The 27984-nt window shown below is 41.7% G+C and overlaps 1 protein-coding gene across 3 annotated transcripts; it reads left to right on the top strand.

Annotated features, from left to right (window-relative positions):
• Nucleotides 1-362: 362 nt before the first annotated feature.
• On the top strand, nt 363-27601 carry LOC143319320 (testis-expressed protein 2-like). Of its 3 annotated transcripts, none has more exons than XM_076728192.1 (13): nt 363-436; nt 1112-1203; nt 13863-15438; nt 16427-16627; nt 16742-17069; nt 17341-17579; nt 17796-17963; nt 18327-18426; nt 22507-22633; nt 23819-23932; nt 24263-24472; nt 24941-25061; nt 25541-27601. In XM_076728192.1, exons 3-13 carry the CDS (start codon nt 13888-13890, stop codon nt 25688-25690), a joined length of 3309 nt encoding a protein of 1102 aa, XP_076584307.1. In that variant the 5' UTR covers nt 363-436; nt 1112-1203; nt 13863-13887; the 3' UTR covers nt 25691-27601. The 3 variants fall into 3 exon arrangements, with proteins under 3 accessions (XP_076584307.1, XP_076584308.1, XP_076584306.1); XM_076728193.1 differs by having other exon boundaries at nt 387-549; nt 23825-23932; XM_076728191.1 differs by having other exon boundaries at nt 409-549.
• Nucleotides 27602-27984: the final 383 nt, after the last annotated feature.

Here is a 27984-nt window from a genome sequence, read left to right as displayed (position 1 = left end):
TGTCTATCGGATAGACACTTGATAACTTGATCAAAACCGAGAAAAACATCTAGTTTTTGTTGGATGGTTGTTTTGTAAGGTAAGCTTTTGGTTTAACAAGGCCTCATCACCTGGGCTAATTCTGACGTCATGTGCATTAGGTAGTATTATCTTGTTTCCTGCACTGATACGCCAGACAGCGCTTGGCAACATTAGAATAACTTATTTACATTTTACTGTTTACCTTCTCACATCTGCCCCATCTGCTCTCTAGGCCTTAAAAGAAGCTCTATCGAAACATCGATCACGAAGCCTCGACCAGCCAGCCAGCCAGTTATCCCGCTTCCCGGCGTCGATTGCTCTGGCCTTGATAGACTGAAACGTTTTTTCTTTAAGGAACTGGGTCCAGTTAGTTGTCAACAGGCTGAGCGAGAAAACGAGTCGTCGATTCAACTTGGTACGTAGGACTGATAACACAAACGTTACCGTGTCGAGAAAAGCCTCAAGGCTCGGTTTGGAAGTTCAGTTTTGTTCGGTGTGTCCAGACAGAAATGAAGTCCCCTGGTCACGGTAAGCTACCTTTGACTTGCCTCTTTTTGAAACAGTCTGCGAGTTTGGTGAGATGACCTCGGCCAGCAGGGACTTTAAAACAAATTCGCGATTCAATTTGTAGCAAGCTAGTTTTTCTTTTCTGTCACTCTTTGTGTGTAGTGTAATAGGAAGTCATATTTAAACTAATAAAGGCAGATTAAGTGTGCTAGTTAACGTTGTTGCTAGTTAACTTGTAATCGTACGTGCATCACAAGACAGGCTGGTTTCCGTAGTCGTTCATAGGTTTTTGCCAATAAAGCGTGACATGTCTCAATGTAGAGCACGTTAGCATGCTCATTAGCCAACATGCCCTCTTCCAGCATCATCCATATGCTAAAGGCTACGGTGAACGCTTGTGATTTTTTGTTATATGGTTAGGTCACAGTCTACAAACATTATGCATCAAGAATAAAATGTAACTACATGCACTTAAAGAAACAAATACCTATGTGTATTGTCTTGTCAGTCTGATTTTTTTTTTTTTTTTTTTTTTACATCTTTAATGATTTTGCATTTCCCTTGCTGCTAATGTGTTTCTCAGAAGCCCCCTGAGCACCACGAACATGTGAAATTTGACTCTCCGGTTGGCAGATGCAAGTCCCAGGCTGGATTGAATGGCACTGAGGATACAAGGTAAGCACTTTGCCAGTAAATTTGAACTCATTATTGATCCGTTTCCTGGGCTACAAATGACCTTAGTGAGGGCAAAGTCTGGATAGACAGAGAGAGAGAGAGAGAGAGAGAGAGAGAGAGAAGGACGAGAGGAAGAACAAACACAGCTGAGGAGAATCAGGATCAGAGCAGGAATACACAATATTCAGCATAGACAAATGCTTTCAGGGAAAGCTTTAGAGTCCATACACGTGATATTCTTAGCCTGAAGGAACAGAGAGACACGTGGGAGATTACAAAATATTGTGTTTGTCTTGTCACATGGGAATCATACCTGCAAAGAGCAGGGCTGCCACCTTTGTCAATCACCTGCAGTGATGCTGGTGAACGTCTGGAAATCTATTAGGCTGATTAGCTCTCAACAATCCTGACCTCTGTGCAGCAGCTTTTAGAAATGCCGTGAACTTCAAGGCCTCGACTGAGAGGACAGGCTTGTTTTGTATTGAAACAGATACAAATGAAGACCAAAGCTTCGACCTGAAGTGTGAGCCCTCAATTATACTTCAGGACCTGCAAGGAAAACCCTGAAGTATGAAAGGTTAAAGTCAATAGCAACAAGGTGTTCTACAGGTTTCTTTGCACACACTGACCTCAAGGTATGATTAAAATGTTAAGTAACTTGCCATGCAGGCTTTTTCCACATAATAACCTCTCCCATTTAAGCAGGTTTCTACCAACAGCGGTCTCTCTAGTTTTTCCTAGCTCAGTTTACATGTTTGGCATGTAGCTATGGCCAACTGAAAGACATAATGCTGTCTGAAGTTCAGGGTCTCCTAAAGGAATTTCAGCATGTCACATTAGTGTTACAGGGGACGTCGCTCCAACTGCTGCCCCCCAGAATACATTTATTGGACAGATTGTTTTTGACCTGTAAACAGGCTTTGGTATCTTGGGGCCAAAACCATGTAATGATGATTTATTGATCACAAAATATGCTGAAGGGATCTGCACCCCCATACCTCCCAGCCATGGCCCAGTCCTTCACACAAGGCCACGCTTTTTGGTCCTGTTGGGTTTCTAACATTCCCTTTGTCTCTCTCCTTATTGTCATAATAATTTATCATTTGATCATTCCCTGGTCTCAGGTATATTGCTGCACTCCTACTGTTTCGTGTGTTTTACGCAGTGTTGTAACGTTTTTGGAATACAGCTTGTAATGTTGTCTTCTCTAATTTATTTGTTTAGGATCATGGAAGGTTTAAAAGTCCTGCTTAGTTCAGAAAACCATTGCTGCATTGTTTGGTCAGTAAATGGTGATTTGACTTTCAGATTTACAAGAAACATGAGGTACTAGATCTTGTGTAATGTAAATGGCCTACTGTCCATAATGAAAATATTCCTCAGCACAATACCTTCATTACTTTTTTCTGAGTAACCCTATTAAAAGCCTGTTTGTTTTTAGGAGAGAGGCATTTAGGTCTGTAATAAATTGTACATATTAAGGCTGGCAAAGAAGTCCAACACCATTGTAGTCTAATTTGGAAGCTTGTGTTTACACTCACCACATACACGGTAAGGTTTCGTGTTAGCTTTCTACATATTTCTGCCCTAATAGCTGATTCCATCTAAGATGGAATTAAATACTAACAAAGCCACACATTAATGTTTTAGTTTTATACACATGCAAAGTTGGTCTTATCTCATACAGGAAAGTGGGACACTTAATTGAATTGAATGTAATTAACTGATATAGTATATAAAAGAAATGTAACATACATATTTGCCATATTTTCAAGATATGATATAGGTTTCAACAATTTGGCCTTGCCCTTTATACATCCAAACTGCTAATCTGAAATGTGTCCTTGTAGTTCTCAAAAACATGGTGGTCCTTTCAAAGAAGTCATTTTGAATCCACAAAGACAATATTTCTTATGTTAAATGAAGTTTATGTGACAGAAAAACAGGTCATGGCTGGTTTAAAAGCGACCTACGTGGTAAGAAATTGATGTGAAAAAAAACAGGAGGGGATGATGGAGTGAATCAGGTCATTATGAGTCCAGGCTAAGTTAAAAGATAAGACTGCAGTTAATCATTTTTTTCTCTATCAACAAATCCCACAACAAGGCCAAACCTAAAATGAACTACCAGTCTAATAAAACACAGCCTCATGTAGTATGTGCCTGCAAACGCATAAAAAGCCATTTTACTGAGTTACATTTTCTTTATGATCAATACCAAATAACAGCATGAGGGCAATTTCGATCTCTGGAAAGTACATTGGCTACAGGGAGACATCCTTCCAGTTTCTCAGTTTTTTCCCTTTTTCATACTTACAGTTAGCTGCTTTAGGCTTGCATTTTTTTATAGAAGAGTGAGCCACACTCCCATCAGTATGTCTCAAAAAAGGGTTGGATTTGATGGAATTGCCCAAAATTATTTATCCAAATGTAGTGGTACAGCTACTTTGTTTTTTTGTTGTTTTTATTTTTTATGATGGTTTTGCACACAGATTCATGGGATTTGTTGATCATAAAAAGAAAATAATCCTTTACCAGACATCTGTCACAGAAAGCACATGGCACAGTACACCGTGTGGGCTTGGCTGTCATGTTAGAAAGGCTGAGTGAGGAAGGTGTCAGTGTGTGAGAGAGCAAAAACAAAAGTAGGATTTTAACACCTTTGAGAGACAGAAGGGGGTTTGGAGAGCAGCAGGTGCGGTGACCTTTCACGGTGATATTTTCCTCCAATGTGTATGTCATATTAATCTCTCACACTGAGACGAGGAACATGTGCTGCTTATCATGCTCTGCGTAGGAACTGGCCCACACCCTGTTGACTGTACACCTGTTCATAGCTTTGACTCGCTTTGTGGCCTTCCAACGTCTCACTGGGTGTAACCTATTTTTGAACTTAACTTTTGAAACTGATATTTTCCTATTTCAGTCAAGGATCAGTCGAAGCGTTGTCCAACTGACATGTCGACAGTGTAATATATTTTTTAATCTTAAGTGAAAATGTTTGCTGTCTGTATGTATAGCCCTCTTGGGGACTGCTGATATGGAATTCACATGACAATTTGACTACCTTGTACATGTTAACACCACTGTTGAAATTGATCTCTTCCTGTCACAATGACCCATTACCATACAGTACAGTGACACCTTACAATAGAGAATAATTTCTGCTCAATCAGTATCTTTCCTCTGTCATCTGTTTTTACCTTTAATCCAGACCTACAACTTTTAGGCAAGTTGAGTTCAGTGTACCTTCTATCATATGGAAACCATATTCAGCCATTGGTGCTTTAAGACATTACAGTTTTCAGGATCTGATATTGATGGGAAGGCTAGACAGGTCAATGCCCAGCTTGACACAGTTAGCAAACCCTCAGTGATTGAAAAGCAGTAAGCCTAGCTTATTGTCACATGAGTGTATGCATCCGGTGGCAACTTAGTTTTTATCAGTACAAACTCTGTTAGAGCTTTATGGGACATATGATCTTTCCAGAATTCCACATCAGGGTGTGTCTTTGTTGATTTCTGTAGACAAATGTGATGTCTGTCAGTAAGATCCTAGCAGTGTAATATATACAAAACCAAGGTATGTGTTAGTGTTTTTTTTTTTACTTTAACTGTGTTGACATGATCATTTTTCTAAAATAAGGGAAAGTAAGACCTGCCATTCAAAGTTGGACATACATGGAAGCCTGTTGTTGTGTAGCTTGCTTCTCCTGAGCCTCCTGCTCATTTATGCAGATGCCAGCAAACCTCGCTGTCGTTGCAGACGAGCGCTGCTCCCCCGCCTATCCAACTGCTGAAATAATGACCATTACTGAGACATCAGGAGAATGTGTCAGCCAGCAACGTTTACAGGCCTGTTTTTGGGCTGACAGTACCATTCATCTGCCTACTGTCGTAAGAGTCACTACCAGAGGAAAGAGACAGGGCTGAGGTGGGAAGAGGTATAAATATAGCCTGTCCATAAATATTACTTCAGAGTTTCTCACTTGAACCTGAGACAATATTCACAAAGCTACAGTACGTTCACAGGCCGTATTTTGTGTGAGAGCAAAAACACTGAAAAAAAAAAATAGAGATGTCTGAGCAACCGTGAATTAATTTGCTGTGTTAATTTGAGCCCTGAGGAATAGTGCAGCTGCCTTTTTATAAGATTAAAGCCACTCCTTTCCAATTTCAAGCAGTCACTCACCATGGTCTACAGATATAACACAGACCATTTCAGTCTCACATGAGCTGTTCTCACACTTCATAACAATGCAGTCTTTTGTCTTTTCAGTTTGCTCAGAAATGCTTTCCCCCAGTTCTTTTCGCTTTGTCCAACACTGATAACAATATATGCATGTTTACGGCATTCCACACTTTTTTCATTGTTGGCCAGGAATGCACAATTATTGCTAAATGAGAAAATAGTTTTTGAGAGATACATTACAAAAATTCTGATGGAAAGATTCTTTTGACCAACATCAGATATTGTAAATGAACTGTTTCAGTAATTTAAAATAATCAGTTTTCTACATTAAGTCATGATTAAATGTGCAGCTCAACAGTCTGTTTTCCTCATCAAGACATACCGTTTTGAAACTGTTGGGTGGCACGAAAATGGAATTAATCCAGACCGATTAGACCGGTGTGGTGATTGACTTCAGAAACAAGAAAAATCCACACGCCCAATGTAATAGAGAGAGGTTTCATTCTGCTTTGAGACAATCCCAATGGCTTATGTCGCTGTCTGTTTTCCATTCAGTATGGAAATTAATGAGTGTAGTATGTTGACATTTGGCATGTCTTGGGAGATGTTTGTGGAAACAGTCCAGTCTTTGTGAAGACAAAGCAGGAAGTTGGTCCAGGCCTCTCCTGGGTTAGACCAGATGTGGCTAGCTGGGCAGTTGGCTGCCCCAAGGCCTGGATGCAGACTGCCTTGGCTCACTGCACCATTCCCATGATCGTTTGTTAGCTTGAAGGCTTAGTTTCACTTGTGACTCGTTTTTGGATGAATCTCTACCTATAAACCTGTTTTTCGTTTGTTTTAAACAAGTCAAACTTGTGCTAAGTGCCGATGGGATACAGTGTAGCTGCTGACTGTTTTCCCCCTTCATTTTTCCACTAGTTTTATCAGAAATATAAACCATAACTACACTAAGCACCAGGCGAAGGCATGATGAAAAGAGCTGTGGTTTGTCTTGATAGCCTTTCTGCAAAACATGATTACATGCTTGACCTCTCGCAAGCAATGAAAACGCTGTCTTGTTTTTAATGACTGACTTGTTTTTAAGAGCTGCACATGTGACTCGCTCCTACAAGGTTATTGAACAGCAGCTGAACAAAGCTAAAATAGCAATGGAAGAGAATATAAAGTAAAAACACAATTAAAAAGGAAACAACAAAAGCTAAAATGTCTTCTCTGAAAACCAGTTAAAGGGCACATTCTTTAGTTTAAAACTGGAAGAGATGTGTCTCCCGTGGGAGCCGGTGTTTAAGTCTGACTGAGTTGGTGTCGGTAACTGGAGCAGAGAGGCAGATCTCTGTGCTTCATCTATGTCACAGTTTTGTCACCACTGCAGCCAAGGAGTTCATTCAAAAGTAATGAAGGCTTGTTGAGGGATTAAGCAGTTAAGTGAGCAGTGCATTATTTAACATGAACAACAACTGGGTCAGTGAATTAACGTGGTGTGAAATGACCTGGACCTTACAGAGGATTAATTGCGTTCAAGAAACACAAGGCTTCTTTATGTTCTTTGTTGTTATTGTCTGGGTCACTGTGCTACTGTTACGACCTCTTTCACCCTCTGTTCTTTAAATACGGGATTCTTTCTTACTTCCTAGCCTCTGTGGACGCTCTGTCACATGCTTTCCACAAGTCAGGGTGTTCTCACTGTTGTGATCCACAACAGCTGAGCCATTGCAGGCAATCATTGAGCAATCCAACTACCCTGATGGCCTTTTCAGCACAAGTCTTTCATAATGGCCTTGTTATCAGAATGTTTTAATGTCACCATAAAGAAGAAAAATCTTTAAGTACTTTCTTGTATTTAAGAATGTCCTCTATCTGTAGTTAGAAAAGGTAGTTATCCTCTAAATAATCGATTAAAATATGAAGTCATGTCTCATGCATTGAGGTTTTCAGCCTGGCTTATTAGTTTTTATGAGTCCAAGCGGCAGTTAAGGAAGAGCACAAAAGGAGCCCTTAGGTTTTCACAGCAGTGACAGTGAGTGAGGCTAGAGAAGGACGGAGCACTGCTAGTTTGTTTTAACTGTAGGATAACCAGAGCACACCGACCTTCTCAAAGCAATAACAAAATCAGATTATGTCAATACACCATGTTGGTTTTCTTGTTTCAGCAGCAAAATGTGCTCTATTTGGCAGAGGAAGCCTGAGAGATGGCTGATATCTGTCGTGATCTCACTGCCTAACATTTCAGTCCCACCTGTCTCACCAGTTTGTCAGCATTCCTGAGAACAGTTTCGATTCTGTTGAGCTTCTATTGTTTGATTGTCTCCAGAACCTGGAATCTGAAAGGACACTGTGAAATGCATTTAGCAGTTTGCCACAGCCTCTTAATCACTCAGACATGCCCAGCCAGCCAGCCAGCCACACACACACACACACACACACACACACACACACACACACACACACACACACACCTTTGTCTCAGCTAATGCAGTTAGCCACATCGAGCGCTGCCGTACTGCTCTGCTGACTCATCTACACTGTATTTATTTCTACAGTGACAGAAACAAAGAGAGAGCGAGAGAATGCAGAACATGAAGGCTCATTACATACCAGACTTACATAATTGATGATGATTGTTGCCCTGTCTTTTATCTTCATCATGCAGTTAAAACACATACGGGACCTTGAAGTGTTCACATAATGACAGAGAGCTCAGACAGGCAGAAAGAGCCATTGTACCTCACTTTTAATTTTGAATAACAACCCCTAACAATGGAGCATATGATTTTTGTGCAGATACTTGATATTTATAGATACCTACAGGGCCATTGACTGTTAGCTACTGTAGCTGCAATGTTGGCAGTGGCATTAATGTGAGCAGTGGGCTGTGAGACACTTTGCAAGTCATTAGCTAAACTGCCAGTGTAAGCACAGGGAAAGCCATTACGACTGCAAATAAACAGCAGGATTTAAAGTGTGACTTCCTCTAATCCCTTCCTAGGCAACCTGGATAAGGTATGGTGGTCTGGGATTTAATTACGTCCTCCATCGGGGGAATGTATGAGGCGTGTTTGTTTTTTAAGGTCTTTTTCTCCTGCCGTTTAATATCTGTCCTGTAAGCATCCTCTTAATGCCTCTGTTGTCTTCTGAGACAGTGGTCTATGACATTTGAGACGCTCTGAGCGGGCTGGCATGTGGTGTTGTACTGGCAGAAAGCAACAGGCAGGATGACTTGCAAAAATACTCTCAGTGTGGCTACTGAGCTGCAGACGCCGGAAACACTCTTAGCCAGCTCTGCTGATATTTTAGGCACGCGTGCATGTAGGAGATAGGACAGTAATGTGTTGAGGGCGACATCGAAATTCATGCTTGTATTTGCTTAGGTAAACGTTTAACCAATGAAAGCAGGAATCATAAGAGATTAAAAGGCACATGCTCAGTCTCTATGCAGACACACCTTTTTAGCCTCTGGAAAACTGACACACTATGCCTGACCATTGTCTGTTGTTGTAGACTGTGAAGGCTGTGTCCCAGGTGGCATGCATTTTGCCATAGCCACATAGCAGCAATTACTTTAACAGTTCTGTTTACTATGATTCAGCATCACTCCTAAATGAGCTGCAGAGAGCTTTTGACTGATATTTGCTTTCTTACTGGTCCAAGGCTCTTGCATAGCTCATCATATGGAATGGATTTAGTTAGACAGACTGAAGGCGTTTAAGAAAGGAGACCAATTTTTTGTGTCTTGGGCAAAGCATTATATGAGGAAGCTGCTCAAGCTGTCAAGCAGTTTCTTTCCCACTGGATTGTTGAAGAGCCACATTAGGCTCAAGATGTGGTACTTTTAATAAAGGTAGTAAAGTACAAAATTTTAAAAGGGTGCATTCCACAGTGTGGCGAGTCCTTGAGAAGCAGCATGTGTGAAGATTCAAAAAGAGAGCATGTGAGAGAAGTTCAAATCCTGCCTATGCTATGATGTGGGTCTGCTCATTGGAGGCAGCCTCTCAACACCGGAAAGGTACTGGGTAGGGGATTTCTGACATTGTTTAACAATTGGAAAAGCCTTTATTTTGAAGTATACGGACCCCTGAAGGGCCTATAGCTGCCAGGGGGTGCTGAACGCACCTTCCTTCGTCCACTGTTGGCTCCGTTGGGTCTCCACTCAGGTTAATCACACAGCAGAGGTTGGTCCTAGCCTATTCCTTTGCCAGGTTCTCTATAGGTTCAGTCTTATAAGCCCTCCTTTTGCTCACTCATTGGTTAATCGGACCTCTGTTCCGAAGGATCCTCCTGTATGATACAGGATCCAGGAGTCATCGCTTCCCATTCAGTGAACATAACTATGCTTCTCTGAGTAACATGATTCACTGTCTCACCATGTTTCTCTCTTGGATAATGTGTTGTGAGGAAAGTGTGAACTGTCCTATGAGTGACCTATGGCATAGTATGAGTGAGTGTTTCTTTCCTTCCCGACAGTCACATCCTTAGCTTTTGCATCTTCTGATGAGGTCATGCAGGAGGTGGTCAAATTGTGAGACACTGAGTCATGCTGCATGCAAAACTGTGCTTTTTTCAGGAACCCAAAGTTTCTCAATCATAGCATCTTAATTGGATTCATTCCAAGAAAACATGCAGTGTTGAAAGAAGGATCCTCCGTTGTATGCACTCACAGTGTTATAACATCTGTCAATGATGGTTGAAATGTTCCCTTTATATAAATTTATGTAAATTCCTGTTTCTATGGTGGTAAATCTACTTTTCCTCATGTGACTACATTTACCTAGATCTGCTTCACTTAGGAACATCTCATATTGCCTATTATGACATTATGAACTCTCAGAGGATGGTTGTGAACTTCAGTCATCTGATTCTGATTCAGTCATGTCAAGTCATGAAAAATTGAAAGTTACATTGCTCACTAATAAGGCAACACGACCTGTGGCCACATTGATCTTTGTCTACTGGACAACCAGGAATTTCTCCCAACATTGTTGAATTACGATACATTTACCTGTAAAAGATTAATCAGCATTAAATCACAAGTAGAAGAACACTGATGTCCTCAAAGTACTCTTAAGATGAAAGCAAGTTAGGTAGCTTATCCAGCCTCTCAGTTTCATTGAATGACGCATGATCCTTCTCTGTGATGGAATAGACAAGGATCTGGTTTATCATATATGATGATTATTGTGGAAGTTCTACGTAGTTGAAACTTTGCCCATTTTAAAATTTCTCTGTGCTTTAAGGATTTATTTTTGGGCAGATGTAGGGAGGAATAGTAAAATTCCACCTCTAAATAACAAAATGAGAATGGAGGAGCATAACTGTCTGATTGTGAGTTACAAGCTATCTGAATGTCCTGCTGTAGTGCACAGTGTTTGTGTAATCATGATGTTTACCGCCTCTTAACTTTGACAACTATTCTGGCAATAGGCTTGTTTGTGCTTTGTTTTGCTTTGTTGACAGGACAACAGAGGTAAGGGGTCATTTTCTCAGCAAACAATACTAAGAAAACAAGGGGTCAACAGTCAGTGAATCTGCTCTCAAAGCAACTCGATAGTTGCAGCATCACAGTCGAGAGGCCAGGCAGGACTACTGGTTCAGATCCTGGCCTTGATTATGAAGGTTGTAGCTCACAATCTGTAGTCTACCCTGTGCAGTTTTAGTTTTTGACACTTTTTTACTGACATTCTTGTATAAACACTGTCACTATTAAGGATGCTACATTCATCTTATTTTCATTGTCTACCCTTTATTGATAAGTGGATTTGGAACATGGATGGAAACAAAGCTGGATTTATAATACTCTCCACTTAGCAAATGTTTTATGAGGAAAGAAATTCAGCACATTTGGTAGACCTCAAGGATACATGTGATGAATTTTGGTGAGTAATACTGAAAGTAAACAGAACTTTTATTTGCTTTCAGGGATTGATACAGGCCTGCCATATGTAGATCCTGTGAAAAATTGCACCTTGATTTTACACCCTATGACACTTTCTGCTTTAAAATACCACGCACGTTTGATTAATAAGTGCACGAAAGATGAAATTTTGAGATTTCACCCACCCCTTTAGACATTAAATGAATCAATTTTAGGCCACTCCATATTATAAAACATCACTGTGTCAAAAGAAAATGCATATTACATGACAATTTCTAATTACAACTGCTGTCGTCTGTTGCCTCACCAACAAGTCCTTCTCCGGTTCATTTGAACATTGCATTCAATGGCTAAACACACAAAGCCATGCATAGCTACTCCGTTCATGTGCATGAATATTGTCAGCTTGTGTAATAGCTCTGTGAGTCTCTTCTCATTGCCAGTGTGTACAGCATGACACAGAAGAAGTGAGCTGTGAACATGTCTCTAATGAGATAGGGTTAATGAGGCTTGCTTGCTTCTGTAATTGGCTTCATCAGCATCAATGGCAAGATTTCATTCTGCACTCTCTGTGTAGTCTGTTGGCTCAGGGAAAGGCCCTGGGGACACAAGGCAAACGGGGACTTCATTGTCAATGTGTACATATACACACTTGGATGCCAAATGCGTAAACATGCTCATGTAAATGCTCAGTCTTTTGCTCTGTTTGTTTGTTCTAGTTACATAGTGTTAAATTGGGAGTTAGAATCACCTGACAGACCATACACACATACATACAAACACATACATACATACATACTTTAGCACTAATCCTAATGTGCTGTTAGCAAATGCTGCTAGGTCCTTTGAGTCTTATGTTTTAATGAAATCCATGTCCAACTGGTGATCTACTAGAATGGCCTCATTGTGTTGCTGCTGACTGAAGGCTGGCTAGCGAGGGACAGAGGTGGCTGGCAGACTGCCAGGCTGGGTAACAAGCTCACTCGTGACCCTTGTGACAATGAGTGGACAAGTTGAGTCTGTATATGAGTGAGCCAGCATGACCTCATGCCACCTCTGTTGTCCAGACAAGGGACAAAGATGCCATTGCCAGATGTCAACAAGACATTACCATAATTCTATTTTCAATACCAGAGGATGTCACATAGATGAGAATAGAGGCAACAGTTTGATCACGTTGAGTTGCCAGATACTGTGTGATCTGGCATATATTTGCCAACAGTACAAAAAATGTTACCTGTATACAGCTATGAAGTTCCAAACGCTGAATACACCAATCATTACTTGTGTGTTGTTTTTGTCAGCAATGTATTTTGGCTTTTGCAAAATGCCACATGCAAAGTGTTGAATGGGAATGGGTCAGTATTGTGGACAAGGAAAAGTGCAGCTTAAGAACGAATTCCTTTCCATCATAAGCGCATTGTTCTGTATTACACTGGGCAGCTTACTGGCAGACTAAATTCATAGCTATAGATGCCATGCATAAATTTGGAGATCTGGATGTCTGAACACTGTTCCATGATTACACAAATTCTTACATTTGCACAGACAGTACCAGACTACAAACGGTGCACTTACTTCCTTGTGCTTTACTTGGAATGAACTGATCTTGTCCCAACTGATTTTAAAAACATGTTGTTATCTTAAAACAGGCATAATGACAGATTTAACAGATTTTCAGTATTTCAGTTGTAGTAGAATGCACACACCAGATGATTCAGCGCAAATCAGACCCAAAATCTGCCAAATTATTCTCTTGTGTGGGGTCAGCATTAGCAGCATCAAGCTAAAGCTGTTACAGCAGTGACACAGCCATATGCTTGTAGAATCAACTAAACGTGTAATTACTTAAGAGTACTCCACAGATTAAGACTTACAACGACTACTAGGACATTATCTGATTCGCGATACACAGCTCATCCATGCAGTCCATGCAGCACAGAGATGACCCCGACTTAAGTGACATCATTTGAGGCAGTTTATCAGATTTCTCACAGCTCCCTCTGGAGCCACAAACGGTTTTATACAACTTTTTTTTCACTAATGCAGTAGTATCCACCAAGACCTGTGAACAGATTTTGATGTGAAAAATCTGGAGAGTTCCCTTATAATTCATCAGGTGAGCTTTGTCTCAAGAACTTTATTCTTTACCCTTTAAAGGGTCAGATTGTTTTACTTCAGACATCTTTGCGCAATGTTACATCATTCTAACCTCAGTTTGTCATCTGGACTTTGACCCTCTGTGCAGAGGGGCTGGGATATATACTGAATATGTTTCTCAATATGTTGAGTGATTGATGAATTGCTATGTGTAATAAAATGTCGGAAAAAAGTGAAAATGCCAAAGGCGACATCTTCAGAGGACTTGTTTTGTCAGCAGTTGAAATCACAAAAATAATCAGTTTACTATTATGTTTGAAGAAGAACAGCAGGAAATCCTCATGTGAGATGTTGGAACCAGAGAATCTCTGGCACTTTTGTTTGAAAAATGACTGACAAGATTATCCCATTTTCTAAATAGCTGCGTATTTTTTTCTGTCTATTGACTGACTGACTGATGACAGCTCTAACTTAGAATCATCTTTTTCCTTCTCTGCAGATTACAACTCAGTGGGAGTACTGCAATGACTAGCCAGCATCCTAGCCATGCACAGAGTGTTCACTCCACAAAAAAACAGCCATTCGCTGTGTCCCCCAAGCTCCATGTCCAGCGATCGCCATCAAAGGAGACCATCACCATCCACTTCTCAGCTCTTGGGAAGGAGGAAGAGGAGGAGGAAGAGGAGCTATACATGACAACTGCCTCCACAACCTCAGCCACTCAGGATGACTCTAACATTGTGACAGCCTTAGAAGCAAGTGAGGAGATGTTCGAAGGGGTGCCATTGGGCTCTGCAGCCGAGGCTGCTGTCATTCCTGCATCATCCAGACTTTCTCCAGTTTCTAGACATCACACTTACACTTCTCCCACACAAACTCCATCATCACGTATTGCTGAGCAACAAGGCTCAACTTCCAATTCCTCTCCTACTAAATCTTTGAGTTTTCCCTCCAGTGACAAGCCCTTCCTCAGCTTAGTGAAGTCTCTGTCCTCTGACATGGAGTCTCGTGATGGGATTCCATCTGTTGCTGCTCCTGCAGTCAGGCATAGGCACCTGATGAAGACTCTTGTCAAATCTTTATCTTCAGATACATCCCAGGACCCCTCCTCCTCCTCCTCCTCGTCCTCCTCCACCACCACACCCTACCGTCTTCCAGAACCCCGACTTAACCTGCAACTCTTCAAGCAATTCACACAGTCCCGGATGCCGTCAGCTACCGTGTCATCAGCCGGTGATTCTAAAACTGCCCCTTCCTCTCCATTAACGTCGCCAGATAACCGCAGCTTCTTCAAAGTCTCAGAAGTCGAGGCAAAAATTGAAGACACAAAGCGCCGTCTTTCCGAGGTCATCTCAGAACCGCTCCAACTGCTGAGTAAGATCATGGATGAAAAGAGTGGCAGCTTAGTTAGCAGCGGCCTTTACCGGCCCAAGGTCCTCTCTGCCAGTGCCACAGAGCTCTCCAGCATTACTGCCATCAATGGTCACTTGGAGAGCAACAACAATTACTGCATCAAGGAGGAAGAAGGAGGTGACTGGGAGGCTGAGAGCCCCAACAGCGGGGCATCTGGTCCAGCTGAATCACCCGTTCCCCTCACCGTTGACACTAAGAGCCCCAACAAATCATCTTTACTTTCCATGTCTGCTCTTGCTAAACAAGAGGATGAGGACTATTGCATCCTGTGCAATGAGGACTTTGAGACTTGTACTGACACAGAAGGTGATGGGGGTGATAGAACAGATAATACTGGAACTGGGAGTCAAACTAAAGTGCAACTAAGTGGTAGTACTGAACCATGTAGTGAAGATGAATCGGAAAGTATTGAGCCAGCACCTAGTGTTCCACACTACACTCTTATCATCCTCACTGTACTGGTCTATGGATATTTCGTATTACCTCTGCCCAGTTACATAGGAGGAATGCTGCTTGGGATTGGGCTGGGATTCCTTTTAGCCATTGGTGTTGTGTGGCTGACAGGACCAAAGCCTTCTGGCAGTAGTTTTAGACATTCCAGACCCCATGGCAGGCTGTGGAATCTGACCAAGTTGGACATTAAGGAACCAGAAATCCATAAGGTCAGTGAGTCTGTCAAACCTCCCTGAATTCGTTTTGTCATGTTGCAAAGGCCTTTAATGCCTTAAAGAATCTTGTTGGTTGGTTGATTACTTTGGACTTCTTAAGTGTTGATAAGCCTATTCAGTACTGAAACAATCCTCTTTGACAGCATTACATAAGAGATTACATTATAGCACACCTGCACACACACTGCTGCATTAGTACTTCATGGAAATCAGTCTAATACTGACTGTAGAGCTCCGTACAATATCTCCCATTTTTTCACAGTGTTTGAAATCACATAATGTGGAAGTTATCCATTCATTTTTTTTTTTGAACCTGTGCAATGTCATGGTGGACCGGAGCTTAGCCTCTTACTCACTGGGCGAGAGGTGGGTTACATCGTGGGCAGAGCACCTGTCTGTCATAGGAATATTGCATAAAGACAACATACCTTCACACCTATCTGCAATTTAGGAGTACATTTTAATTTACAGGATTTTGATGTTTTGTTTAAATTATGAAAAATGGTTTAAAAAAAATCATCTGTGCAGCTCCATGTATGGAATGCTGTGAATAAAGGTTAACATGCAATTTAAGATGCATATTTCTGTGACAGTTTTTTGCATTGAAGTGTCAATGCAGCAGATAAACTAGATGTGGATCCTGGGCTTAATTTAGCCAGAAAAACTTCAAAGTCTACCACAGTGACGGCAAGCTATTTTTGTCCCCACTTGAAAAGACAGTTTTTACAGGACACTCTCTTTTAAGTATGGAGTTTGTAGAGACAAGTAACCTTTTCTATCACTGTGGAAACATGATACGTGTGTAACAGCACACTGTTAGCAGATATTTAGCATGTCCTCATTTTTAAGGCACAGTTTTTGATCGTTGTCTTTACTTATGTTTCTTTGTATATAGGAAAATGTATGTATTTGAACTTCAGGTTGAAACAGTTTTCTAGGTAGGTCATCTATATAATGTAAAATGGTTATGTCTTCCCTCCAGGGATGGATGAATGAGATCTCCAACTACGACCCGGAGACATACCACGCCACGCTGACGCACTCTGTGTACATCCGGTTGGAGGGCTCCATCATTCGTCTGTCCAAACCCAACCACAACATCTCCCGCCGTGCTACACACAATGAACCGAAACCTGATGTCACCTACATCAGTCAGAAGATCTATGACCTCACCAACAGCAAAGTATGTGATAGTATGATTAAAAAATGAGGCTGAATTGTAAGAAAATTAAATTTTGTACAGTCTTTGGTGGAAATGTGTTGAAAGCCAACACTGTCTTCCTTAATCCTCCTCCAGGTGTATTTAGTGCCGCACAGCCTGGCCAGGAAGCGTTTATGGAACAAAAAGTACCCCATCTGCATTGAACTTGGCAAACAGGATGACTTCATGTCAAAGGCTGAGGGTGACAAGTGGGAGGCCAACGAGAGCGTCAGCACAAAGGACAGAGGAGAGGGGACATCAGGGGCACAGGAGCGGGGCTCATCTTCTTCCGGTCGAGACCTGACACTCTATCTGTTTGGAAGGACTGGCAGGGAGAAGGAGGAGTGGTTCCAGCAGTTTCTAGCTGCTTCCAAGCTCAAGGCAGACGTAAAGAACGCTTCAGGCGTTGCAGGGACAAGGAGTGGTGAGCAAAACTGATGATTTGGCCACAAGACATTTGTCTCCTTCCGCAATTGTAGAAGATAATTTTGGATAACAGATTTTTCTTCATTTGTCACAGTCAGTCAGTCAGTCAGTCATTCATTCATTCATTCATTTATTTATTTATGAAAAATGTATTAATACACTATACACCTCGAGAAATGGCAATCTAAGGTTTAGTGTTTTCGAAGCAGCAAAAACTGAGTCCAGCATCTAATTCCTCACCTTTTTCTAATATTGACTTTGGCCCACAGCTTTGAGCTCTCACAGTCGCAGCAGCAGCCGCAGCAGTCTGGATGAGGCACTGGCATCTCAGCCCAGGTCAAAGAACTCCTCAACCTCCTCAATAACAGCAGGCAGTGCCAAAACCAAGCTGCTACTGGACTACAGTGTGTACATGGCCTCCATACTGCCAAAACAGGCGGCAGTCAGCCCTGCAGCTGCCAGCCCGGCTCTCCAGAGTCCTCAGAGCAGCCCTGGGGCTGATAAGAAGGTGGCACATGCTCATCGTACAGAACACCTCTTCCTGTCTAATTTCCTGTCTTAGGTGACAAACACGTCATCTCATTTGCAGATTTGCCTTACTGTGTTACAGGCTGTGAAACCACAAACAGCAACAAATAGCTGATATTGTGTTATCCTTACCCCGCAGGGTTACATCATATGCATTTCATAATCTTTTCTCCTAATATTTGTTCTGTGTCTTTAGCTTCAAGGCGCCACTTCAGCTCAGGTGCAGCCCAGTGGGGAGGAGGAGGAGGATACTGTTGCTTGGGTGAATGCAGCTCTTGGCCGGGTCTTCTGGGACTTCCTGAGTGAGTCCTACTGGGCTGAACTGGTCTCCAAGAAGATTCAGATGAAACTTAGCAAGATACGGGTGAGTGAAGCAAAGCCCCTGTAAACCTTTTACTCTGAAAGTGGTTGAAATTTAAACAAGCAGACAAGAGGAAAAGTTAGATTAGTAAAGAATTGAACTAAAAAGGAGTCATTCTCACATTACACTGGGTTTAGAAGCACAGGGAGATACATGAGATGCCGAGGTCTGGATGCGCATTAGATGTATTTATTTCATGATGCGTGTATCTATTTTTCTTTTCTAGTTTTTTTTTCAAGATGCCATTCTTTGAAAGACATACATTTGTGAAGCACAGTCAGTTTTGTCCAATTTGGTTTTAATAAAAAAAGTGAATTATTCATGTACAGTATGCTCAGCTCATTTGTATTCTTTTGTCTTTTTCAGTTGCCTTACTTCATGAATGAGCTAACCCTGACAGAACTGGACATGGGCTCGGCCACCCCCAGAATCCTCGGGGCATCCAAACCCTCCATCGACTACCGAGGCAAGAGAGAAATCCTTTTCAAACATGAACACACAAAAAAAACGCGCACACACTCAGTGGTATCTGTAAAGAGATACTGGCACGTTTGGCCAGTAACACTGACTGTGTGGTTTGGTGAGCTCTGTTCACTATATTCTGGGAATCCTCCCGTCATTGTGCCGTATTTGTTCTTCCACATTTTAGTGTCAACAGGTGGTAAAACGAGCTAGTTGTCTATCAGTATACTTTTGATACAGAGTAGTTTATGCATATTAAGTAGTTACAGTGCTGGATGTCCCCCAGGACATTGGTTGGAGTTGGTAAGCTGAAATAACTTTGGGCCAGACATTGGTGTGTGTGTGTGTGTGTGTGTGTGTGTGTGTGTGTGTGTGTCTGTGTGTGTGTCTGTGTGTGTGTGTCTGTGTGTGTGTGTGTCTGTGTGTCTGTGTGAATGAGGGAATGAAAATCAAATTGAAAAGCAGTTACAACATTACATCCATCCAACAAAATAACAAATATAATGTGCAGGAAGAGAGAAAAAGGCCCAACAAGGGCTTATTCATTATTACCTAAATAACATAAAGAAGTGCAGTATTCACAGAGTGCAAACAGGTAACAATGGATGGACTTTCATGGTTGGTTCATTTTAAATGTGGTCTACAATCGCCTCTGTTTCATTTCAATTGTACTCAGTTAAAATTCATTGTGAAGGGACATTTTGTCTCCTGACTGGCATCCACTGCTTTCTCTCGTCTTCTCACTGTGTCACGTAAGCTCACAGTATTGAGGCTGTGTGGAAATGGCTCTGACTCACCCTCCTTCCAGAATACAGTGCTGTCCTAACTCTCCTTTGAAATCAACAGTGTCCGGAGATGCTCACAACATTAACCATCAGACATAACTAACAACCAATTAGAATGCTGATAATAATTTAAGTGAGCAGGAAGGGCCACGTCCTCATCTTGTTCTGGTTCGTTGCTCGTGGCAAGACTTTCATATACATGTGAATCGGCACACACGTTTTTAAAATACCAGAAATGGAAATCTCTTTGGAAAAAATACACACAAGCATTTCTGATTACAGCAAGGCTAAAGCCCCAGAACATGTGCTTTATGAGGCCTCGTACGTGAGCTATGGTAAAGCCAATAACGGCTTCATTCAGTAAGGTTTACTGTGCATCACACTGGACGGTAACATGCACTTACCCCCACTCAGCTTGTCAGGCGGTGGTGCCCTTGAGTTTAGAGAGACATGTTTGTTAGTTGTGGGTTTTCGGCTGGCTAAATAAAGGAAACCTCTCCCCTCCTCTGCAGCTGCTGCCAAGACTGTCTGACCATCAGTACCGCTGCTCAAAGTTCAGTGGGTATGTTGTTTACAGGACGTGGGCTCGATTAAAATGAAGAAATCCCCTTCACCTCAGGTGTCATGTACTATAGATGGTAGGAAACGCTTCTTAACTGAAACCTTTGTTTACACAACTTTAATAGAATGTGATTGGTCAGTGAGCTTCTTAGCTGAGAACAATACAGCCAAGCCCTAAGCACCTCAGCAGGTCTTACGGTTGTCTGTGGATCGTATGAATCAAGGCTTAGCTGCAGTATGCGGGGTCTTAGCTTGATGAAGGACTGTAGATTTGCCTGCTGCAGTTGCACAACTGTGTTGACTCAAGCAGTGCTTAGCTACCTGTGTTCAAGCTTTGACCAGAGAGAGCTTTGACAGATCTCTCTTCATCTGTTTCGTGTGTACAGTGTCCAGCTGTCTTCCTCCTTTTCTCTTCCTCTTGCATTCCCTTTCATTTCATCTTCCTCTTTGTGTCTTTACTCACACTGTAGTCTCATTTTCTCTCCTCTTCCCTCCTCTACTATGAGTCACTGACTTGTTTTTATCGCTGCAGCACTTGCATTACCCTATAATCAGAACAAGAATTGATTGCATCTCCAACTGAGACGGCAACGGCATTCACTGGAACAGTTCCAGGCGAACACACCTCGACAGCCGCTCCAACATCGTGTGCATGGCCCACCATTTTGTTAATGTTGTGGATAGGTCGTCAGCTTTATTTACACATGATGATACGCTGTCAACTGTTCTGATTTTGCTGTTACAGGTTTCAAGTGAATTGATCCAGGTCACCCACTGTCAGTCTTAAACGACAAAGTGCTTTATTTTTAGACGTATTTCTTTGAAGTGATAGGAAGCAGGAAAGAGGTACATGTTCCAGACAAAAGACAGAGTAAATGCAGACATTACATAGCTTTACTGAGCCCTGTGAATGTCTCTGTTTTCTACAGAGCGTTTCATTTTTACTGTGAAGTGGTCATCAGAAAACTTTGAATGGAAACGATCAGTTTACTTTTGCTTTTTTTTTTTTTATTATGTTTACTTGTGTTAGTGGCTGTATCCTGTAGGCATATCAAGTTCTGCCTCGTCTCACCCTGCTCCTTCCTGGAACAAGCATGCTGAGTGCAGTGGATCGATGAAGCTCTCCAGCTGCCTATGTGTGCATAGCTCCACAAGGAATTGTGTCTGCGCGCTTGTACGTTTATGTCCCTGCACTTTCGTTTTTGCATTCGCTTCTTGCCTCTGCTCTGTCTGTGATCTCCATTTCTGGATGCATACATGCAGTCGACCGGCATGCGTGAAGGCATTTCTTTGCGATATGCGCGACACACGCTCCTCACTCGGCCTAACGTGGCCTCACCCTAATTAAGGGAGCACTGCCATGGTCTAGTAGCTTGCACTGAGGCTCTTCTCTTCTCTCCTCTCCCCAAGCTAAGAAACCTCAGTGCCCTGCATAAACCCCAACCCATGCAGACACAGTCTCATTATCCTCCACACCCTCCAGGAAAGGCAGGTGGAGCAAAGCCCACTGGGTTCAGCAGACCCAGCCTGCTCACCCTGTGTCTGACTGCCTATTGGTCTATTTTTACTTTGTGCTTACTCACACCCTCTCTGACTGTCAAACCATCTTTCTTTTTCCTTCAAGTTCTTTTCTTTCTTCTCCCCCACTTCGTTCCTCTCTGACTCGCTCTCGCTCTCTCATTGTTGTTGTCTGCCACACCAGACTCATTGCATTATCACGTCATTTAGCACAACCAGCTGGTGTTCAGGCCTCAGCAGAGTGGTGTGGAGAGGGCACCCAGTCTCTGTGCTGTCTGTCCTCCTGTTTGTTGCTTTGCTAGACTACATTTCTTGATCCTATCTGAACAATTGTGTTTCCAGTCATGCACCATGGCCATGTATGCTGTTGAAAGCTAAATCTAAATCTAATCTGTGCGCTAAATGTCAGTACTTACATGCACATGTGTTCTAATTGCAGCAAAGTATGATGTGTTTAGTTGTAGAACCTGTAAAAGGCTGTCATCCCTCTGTCAGCTTTCCTGCGTCAGCTCATTCTCTGCTGCCCCCTGGTGTTGTAAAGTGGAACAACACCCACTTTATGGTTAGCGATGAGTCTTTGTAAACCACCGTGTGACCCTGTATTGTATTGAGAAAAAATAAAAATAAAAAATTTGATGCACGCTTTTGAGGTATTTGTATAATCCAGTTTACAGCCGGTTTGGTAGAGCAGACCAAAAGGAATAGAAGGAGAGAGAGAGCCCTGTTATGCAGCCAGTCACCCCTGCTGATATCAAACGGGGGCTGGGGGGAAGATTGTGTGCACCCCCAACTGTTTCTCCTCTGTTCAAAGGTCCTTGTGATCTCGTCTTGTGTCTCTCTCCACTTCCTTCACCAAGTCTTTCAATGAGTCTTTCTTGTCTAAGCGGATGGATGGATCAAGAAAATATAATCTGTCGGGGTCCCCACTTCTGTGATGCTTTGGGGGGAATCTGAGAAGTCAGGAAACAAAGGAGCGAGAGGAGGAGAGACTGAACAGGCAGGGAGAAGGACTGTGGCCTGAAGTGCTCTCTTCACTCCTATAGAGGATTTGCCGATATAAGATGAAATAGTAGAGATTTGTCAGCCAGTACTGTATCATGGCTGTGACCTGTTTTACTGCATATTTGGCTCATATCCCCAAAACTTCCCCTTTTACAGTTTCACTTCCTTCATTTTTATCTCAGATCAACATTTCTAATGACTGCTGTGTGCCCCTGCAGGTCTGTGGTTTGACCTGGAGATTACCTACAGCGGTTCCTTCCTGATGACCCTGGAAACCAAGATGAACCTCATTCGCCTGGGCAAGGAGGGAGAGAGCGTCCGCTTTGGGGAATTTGGCAAAGATGGGTAGGACAGGCAAACTCCATCATGCCACGCAGTCATTTCAGAAAAGCCTCAAGATGTTTCTGGGTTGGCTTAGATGCCTTAAAACGTGTCTCTGTCGGGTCTCTGCTACATTTGTCTGGCTCTCACTCAGTGGTCTATATCTTTGCTCTCTTTTTACATTGTTCTTTTCTCTGCTGTTCCCTCTCTGCCCCTCTGGATTCTGCCTTTATGCGGCTGGTAATCGGATGTATTTCTGCTCTTGGTGAGTGCTGCTTGACTTCCAACAATGATCTCTTCTGCTCCACTCTCATTCTCTAGTTTTGGGCATCTACAGCTTTGGGGTTGTTTCATTGCATCTTGCCACCCAGTGCTTCATCTCATTCAGTATTCATTTCTGTTTGTGTTCACACGCTTCATCAGTGTTTCTGCATGTTTACATCCCCCAGATCCATTCTGAGCAAGGAAGAGGAACAGAGTATGTTAACATACTGCATGTCAGGCTGGCAGTGACAGTGCACAGATCAAACCTTTTCTCTCCCGATAACAATACCTCAGTGTGTGTTATATTACTGAGTACTACTGTGGAACTAGAACTGAATCATTGGCCTGTTTTGACTATATGAATGTAACAGAAAGGCGAAGCACACAGTTCTATAATGGCATTGACGTGTTCATGGCTGATTCCCAATCCACGTAACATGGTCAGTGACTGTGTCATTACTAATCCTCCGTATTGGACTGGTGCATCCATACAGTACAGTGTGTATGTATATTATGTACCTCTCAGGGCCACATTGTTTGCCAGTTAAATGAGAAGTGAGCTCATTTCTGCCAGTCCTCACAAAAAAACAAGTTTAAATTCAGTTTCACATCAGATAACATCTGAGAGTTCAAGGCGGTGGAAACACTGCAGAGGACATACTGAGCAGTTTTTTTAGGCTAACCTGCTGTATTCAGTTTGAAAACAATTATGTTTCCAAAGGTTTAATGTTTATGCATTTGAGCAGTCATGGATATGCACACTCATATCTCCCTCTGACTGTTGCTACTCTCATTTGTGCATTGCTTTTTGGGTCAGTATGTTAGACTTCAGGTGCTAAGAAACACAGTAGAACCGTGTGTATGCATGTGTGTGCATATGTGTGTGTGTATGTGTGTGCGTGTGTGTGCGCTCACTTTAATCCACTTGTGTTTATGTGTGTCCAGATACAGGCCACGGACTTACTGCCTGGCTGATAGTGATGAAGAGTCGTCCAGTGCAGGCTCATCAGATGAGGAAGACTCCTCAGAGCTCTCAAATGACTCTGCTGGAGCAGAGGGGTAAGGATGAGTTTATATAAATCATCTGTGCTCTTTACTCACTTTTCAAAAAGATATGTGTATAAAAATAAGAATAAAGTGGAGACAGAAGCTTTCTTGTAATTAACATTGAGTCAGACCTTCTGGTTGGCCTCATGGTGATAAAAGTACTCACTGAGAATTATTATAGTTAGAGAGAAGATATAACTGTCAGACATGGCAAGGAATTCATTCATTCTTGATAACAATAAAATAAAATGAGAAATTGATATCATTAGATGTCTTTGAACTACAGCTACACTAAATGTATTATGTCACTTAAACCCTATCTTTCATCTTATTGAATAAAAGTTGGGCTGGAGGCCACAAACCCAGCAAGATCATGCGCTTCGTGGACAAGATCACCAAGTCCAAATACTTCCAGAAGGCCACAGAAACAGAGTTCATCAAAAAGAAGATGGAGGAAGTGTCGAACACACCCCTTCTGCTCACAGTAGAGGTGCAGGAACTGCGAGGAACGCTGGCTGTCAACATACCCCCTCCACCCACTGACAGGATATGGTATGTGGAGGAAGTGTTGTTTCTTGACTGCATAATTCATGGAATGCTGTGCAAAGTGAAGCTCTGTGTCTGTCAGAGTGGCAAATAATCACATCTTCATCTGAGTTGGGAAAACCCAGCCAGCTCTGTTCACAGCAGTGGTTCTCAGATGACTCTTAATGAGCCATTTTCCTGTCTTGTGTCAACAGTTACGCTGTTACAAGACACATATTTATATTTCTAAATGTTGGATGATTCATGTGAAACACTTGCAATAATGATGTCTGTACTCAGAACAGCTGAAATTCATTCTACATGGTAAATGCTTTTTTTTATTATTTTTTTTTTTAAATTAAAAGACGTTTAATGAAGCACTTTGTTCAGTACATCACTGCCCTCTGCTGGTGGTGACTACACTCTGCGTGTGTTCGTGTGTCACTCTGGTGCTTGTAAGTATATCATGAATGGTTTTGACCTGTTGTTTTGCAGGTATGGCTTTAGGACGCCGCCTCACCTGGAACTGAAGGCACGACCTAAACTGGGAGAAAGAGAAGTCACTCTGGCTCATGTGACAGACTGGATCGAGAAAAAACTGGACCAGGAGTTCCAGGTATTGATAACACTTCAGCTTCTGCAATTCAGAGACATAGTGCCCGGTCACTGGAATTTGCTTTGTTTTTAGGATGTATTGACACACTCCATGAGACATTAACAGACAGAATACACTTAAAGACAGAAGACAAGTTCTAAAGTTCACCAATATTGAACTCACCATGTGATTCACTGGAGTCATTCCAGTAATTGCATTTGGTCACAAATGTTAGTATGAGCCTGCCAGTTATACATTTAAAGGATGAGTTCTATTCAGCTCCTCATTCACAGATGTTTCAAGCTAAAAGTATTACGAAACCTAAGCCATCCTTACAATATTCACATGATCAAAGACTGATCTTTTGCTAAATGAACAGTTGCACACTACCTATTATGTGCTCGATATTTGTGGTTCAAATTCTAAGACATTTTATGTGTCAAAAATCCTAAAAATTCACGGACCACTGACTGTCCGTCCACCTCTCTCTCCTCTTTTAGAAAATCTTTGTAATGCCAAACATGGACGATGTATGGCTAACTATCATGCATTCTGCCATGGACCCACGCACAGCCGGCGGACCATTAGTTGGCCCCCCAGTGGACCCAGAGCCTCCCCAGCCTGAGAGGGACAGCACCAGCCAGCCATGAAGATTGTTTACAGTATTTCCTAGAGCTTATGAAGTCTCAAAATGGGAACTGGAACCAAAGTCGATAGGTCAGACGCTACTGTACCACAATTACATTCCCGTGGTGAGTTTGTTTCTCACGGACAATAGAGGAGACCATACCATATGAATTTTAACGGAACAATGTAGAGTCGTCCAAGGAAACACTAAAGAATAACTGTTGCTTGCTGCTCTGTTCTGATGTATTTATCTTGCCTGAGGAAAAGGTGATCACCTTTGAAGGATTTGTAGACCGATGAGGACCTATTGAATAGGGACTGAGATGTGAAGAGAGTCGTGTTCGGCTCAGAATTGGGGTTAATTTAAGTTAATAAGGGGGATATGTGGGGTTACAGTATGTAAGTACATAATGTCCTGTGATGTCCATTGATGTGAAAGCATTCACCAGATACCTTACAGCTTGCAGATGACAAGGTTCTGCTAAGGCTAAAGAGTGAGAGAGCACGGTAGCCCCTTTATTCTAGAAATGAAGTAAGTGGAGATTTACAATTTGATAGTAAATTAGAGGTATTTCATATTGAATGATGAGTGTGTGACGGAGAGTAAGCAGGTTAAAAAAGTGTACTGGAAAAGCTCAGATACTTTATTTACGATATGAAACATTAAACCTTTAAGTGGCTTTATGTCAGCGGGTTTGGATCGGGTGTTAACAGTTAACAGTATTCATTTGTGCTGTGATCGTGCCCTGAACACCTTCCTTCATTTGCCAAGACCTCGTTTTCTATGCCAATGATGCCCTTCTCTGTCTGTATGGACATAATGCTTAAGAGCGGACGTACGTCATCTAGGAAAAGTGTCATTCACTATGTAATTTCCATACTAATGACAAATACACAAACACAATAAGTGCAATGATAGAAACGCTACATAGGCTAGAGTATGATCTTGTATAGATATTACATAAAAGTGTACGTCTGATGAGAAGTACAACGCCTCTAACACGTCTATTGAATGTATGTATGGATAGTATTCGGTTCCTGTTGTTATCGTATAACCACAGTTACACATTTTGGCTGTGGTATGCAAATTATTGCACAAACAGAAGTGGAAGTTTCCTTTTTGTTTTTCTTATGTTGAACACTATCTCATCTTGCATATCTTTTTTCAGGTGTGTCATTCAATCGTTATGTTTATGCATAGCTGGTTTTGTGTTTATCTATACATCATTTATACGTAACGGTGTGGATGTTGATGACGATGGTGGTTGGAAGAGAGCTTAAATGACCAACTTTGATATGTGACAGTGCTTTAAAAAGACTCTAGCCGCCATACTGTATGTGCAGGATTGGATGAAGTTAAGGTACGTACTGTATCATTGAGCATCTATTGCCAAGAATGTATACCCTCATCTACAAATTCCCTTTCTGAAAATACCTTTTTAATCGTGTCATATTTCAGATTTTAACCAAAGTCCTTTGATTGGGCCTATAGTGCCAGATCTCTCTCTGCTCAAAGGTACACATCCTGTATTGATATAGCATTGTGAGGTAATATTTACAAATGCGCTACAATACCTGCATTAACATTGTTTACAGGAATTCTTCACCTGTTTTCTCTCTTAGGATACTAAAGCACTGTAGCACAAAATTGATTTTTTTTTTTTTTCTGTATGATCGTCTTTCTCTTTATGATTTGGTTGCTTATTGTTAAGTATTTGTATTTGAATGGCTATATGAGGACAGTTATGGTTGTATTTTTGTCTACTTTGGAATAAACAGAATGAAAGGAGATTTCTGAGGATATATGAAGACATGCCATGATTTGTATCTGTGAAATATTAATGACTTTTTAAAATTGTCATGTAATTTTAAGGCCAAATTCAGTTATGTGTATCTGCCTTATTTATAGAGCAAAAATAAATCTGTTGATGAAAGCCTTCTGTTTTTCACTTCCCTTTTTCCAAACTGAATTGTTGTATTGATTAGCTCGAGGTTAAAGTAAAGCTTCTTCTAGTGAGTTGATAAAAAATATTCATTAGGCAGCAGAATGGCTTCATGTCAGTGTTACACTATCATGTATTATTGGGTTATGATTTTTAATGCATTGATATAGTGTTAGGTAGTGAAAGTGCCAATGCATCAGATATATCATTAACTCCTGAGAGATTTTCTATATAGGCCTACAAACAAACAAAAAAAAGCTACCAGTAGCCATGTAATTTTGCCTTCCATCTCTGTCTGAAATGCTTTATTTGCAGTTGAACGCTCCTGAACAACCATAAACTATTTGGTCCATTAGATTCAACAGTTATGACCA

The sequence above is a fragment of the Chaetodon auriga genome, chromosome 4 (genome assembly GCF_051107435.1).
Source record: "Chaetodon auriga isolate fChaAug3 chromosome 4, fChaAug3.hap1, whole genome shotgun sequence".
Taxonomy (NCBI): Eukaryota; Metazoa; Chordata; class Actinopteri; order Chaetodontiformes; family Chaetodontidae; genus Chaetodon; species Chaetodon auriga.
Note: the sequence above shows the minus strand (reverse complement) of the source record. Positions and strands in the feature narration are given on the sequence as shown.

Coding starts and splice junctions, on each gene's coding strand:
- LOC143319320 (XM_076728192.1), top strand. CDS start 13,888: ATGACTAGCCAGCATCCTAGCCATGCACAGAGTGTTCACTCCACAAAA. Junction 17,070..17,340: donor CGTTGCAGGGACAAGGAGTG/GTGAGCAAAACT, acceptor TTTGGCCCACAG/CTTTGAGCTCTCACAGTCGC. Junction 23,933..24,262: donor GACTCTGCTGGAGCAGAGGG/GTAAGGATGAGT, acceptor ATTGAATAAAAG/TTGGGCTGGAGGCCACAAAC.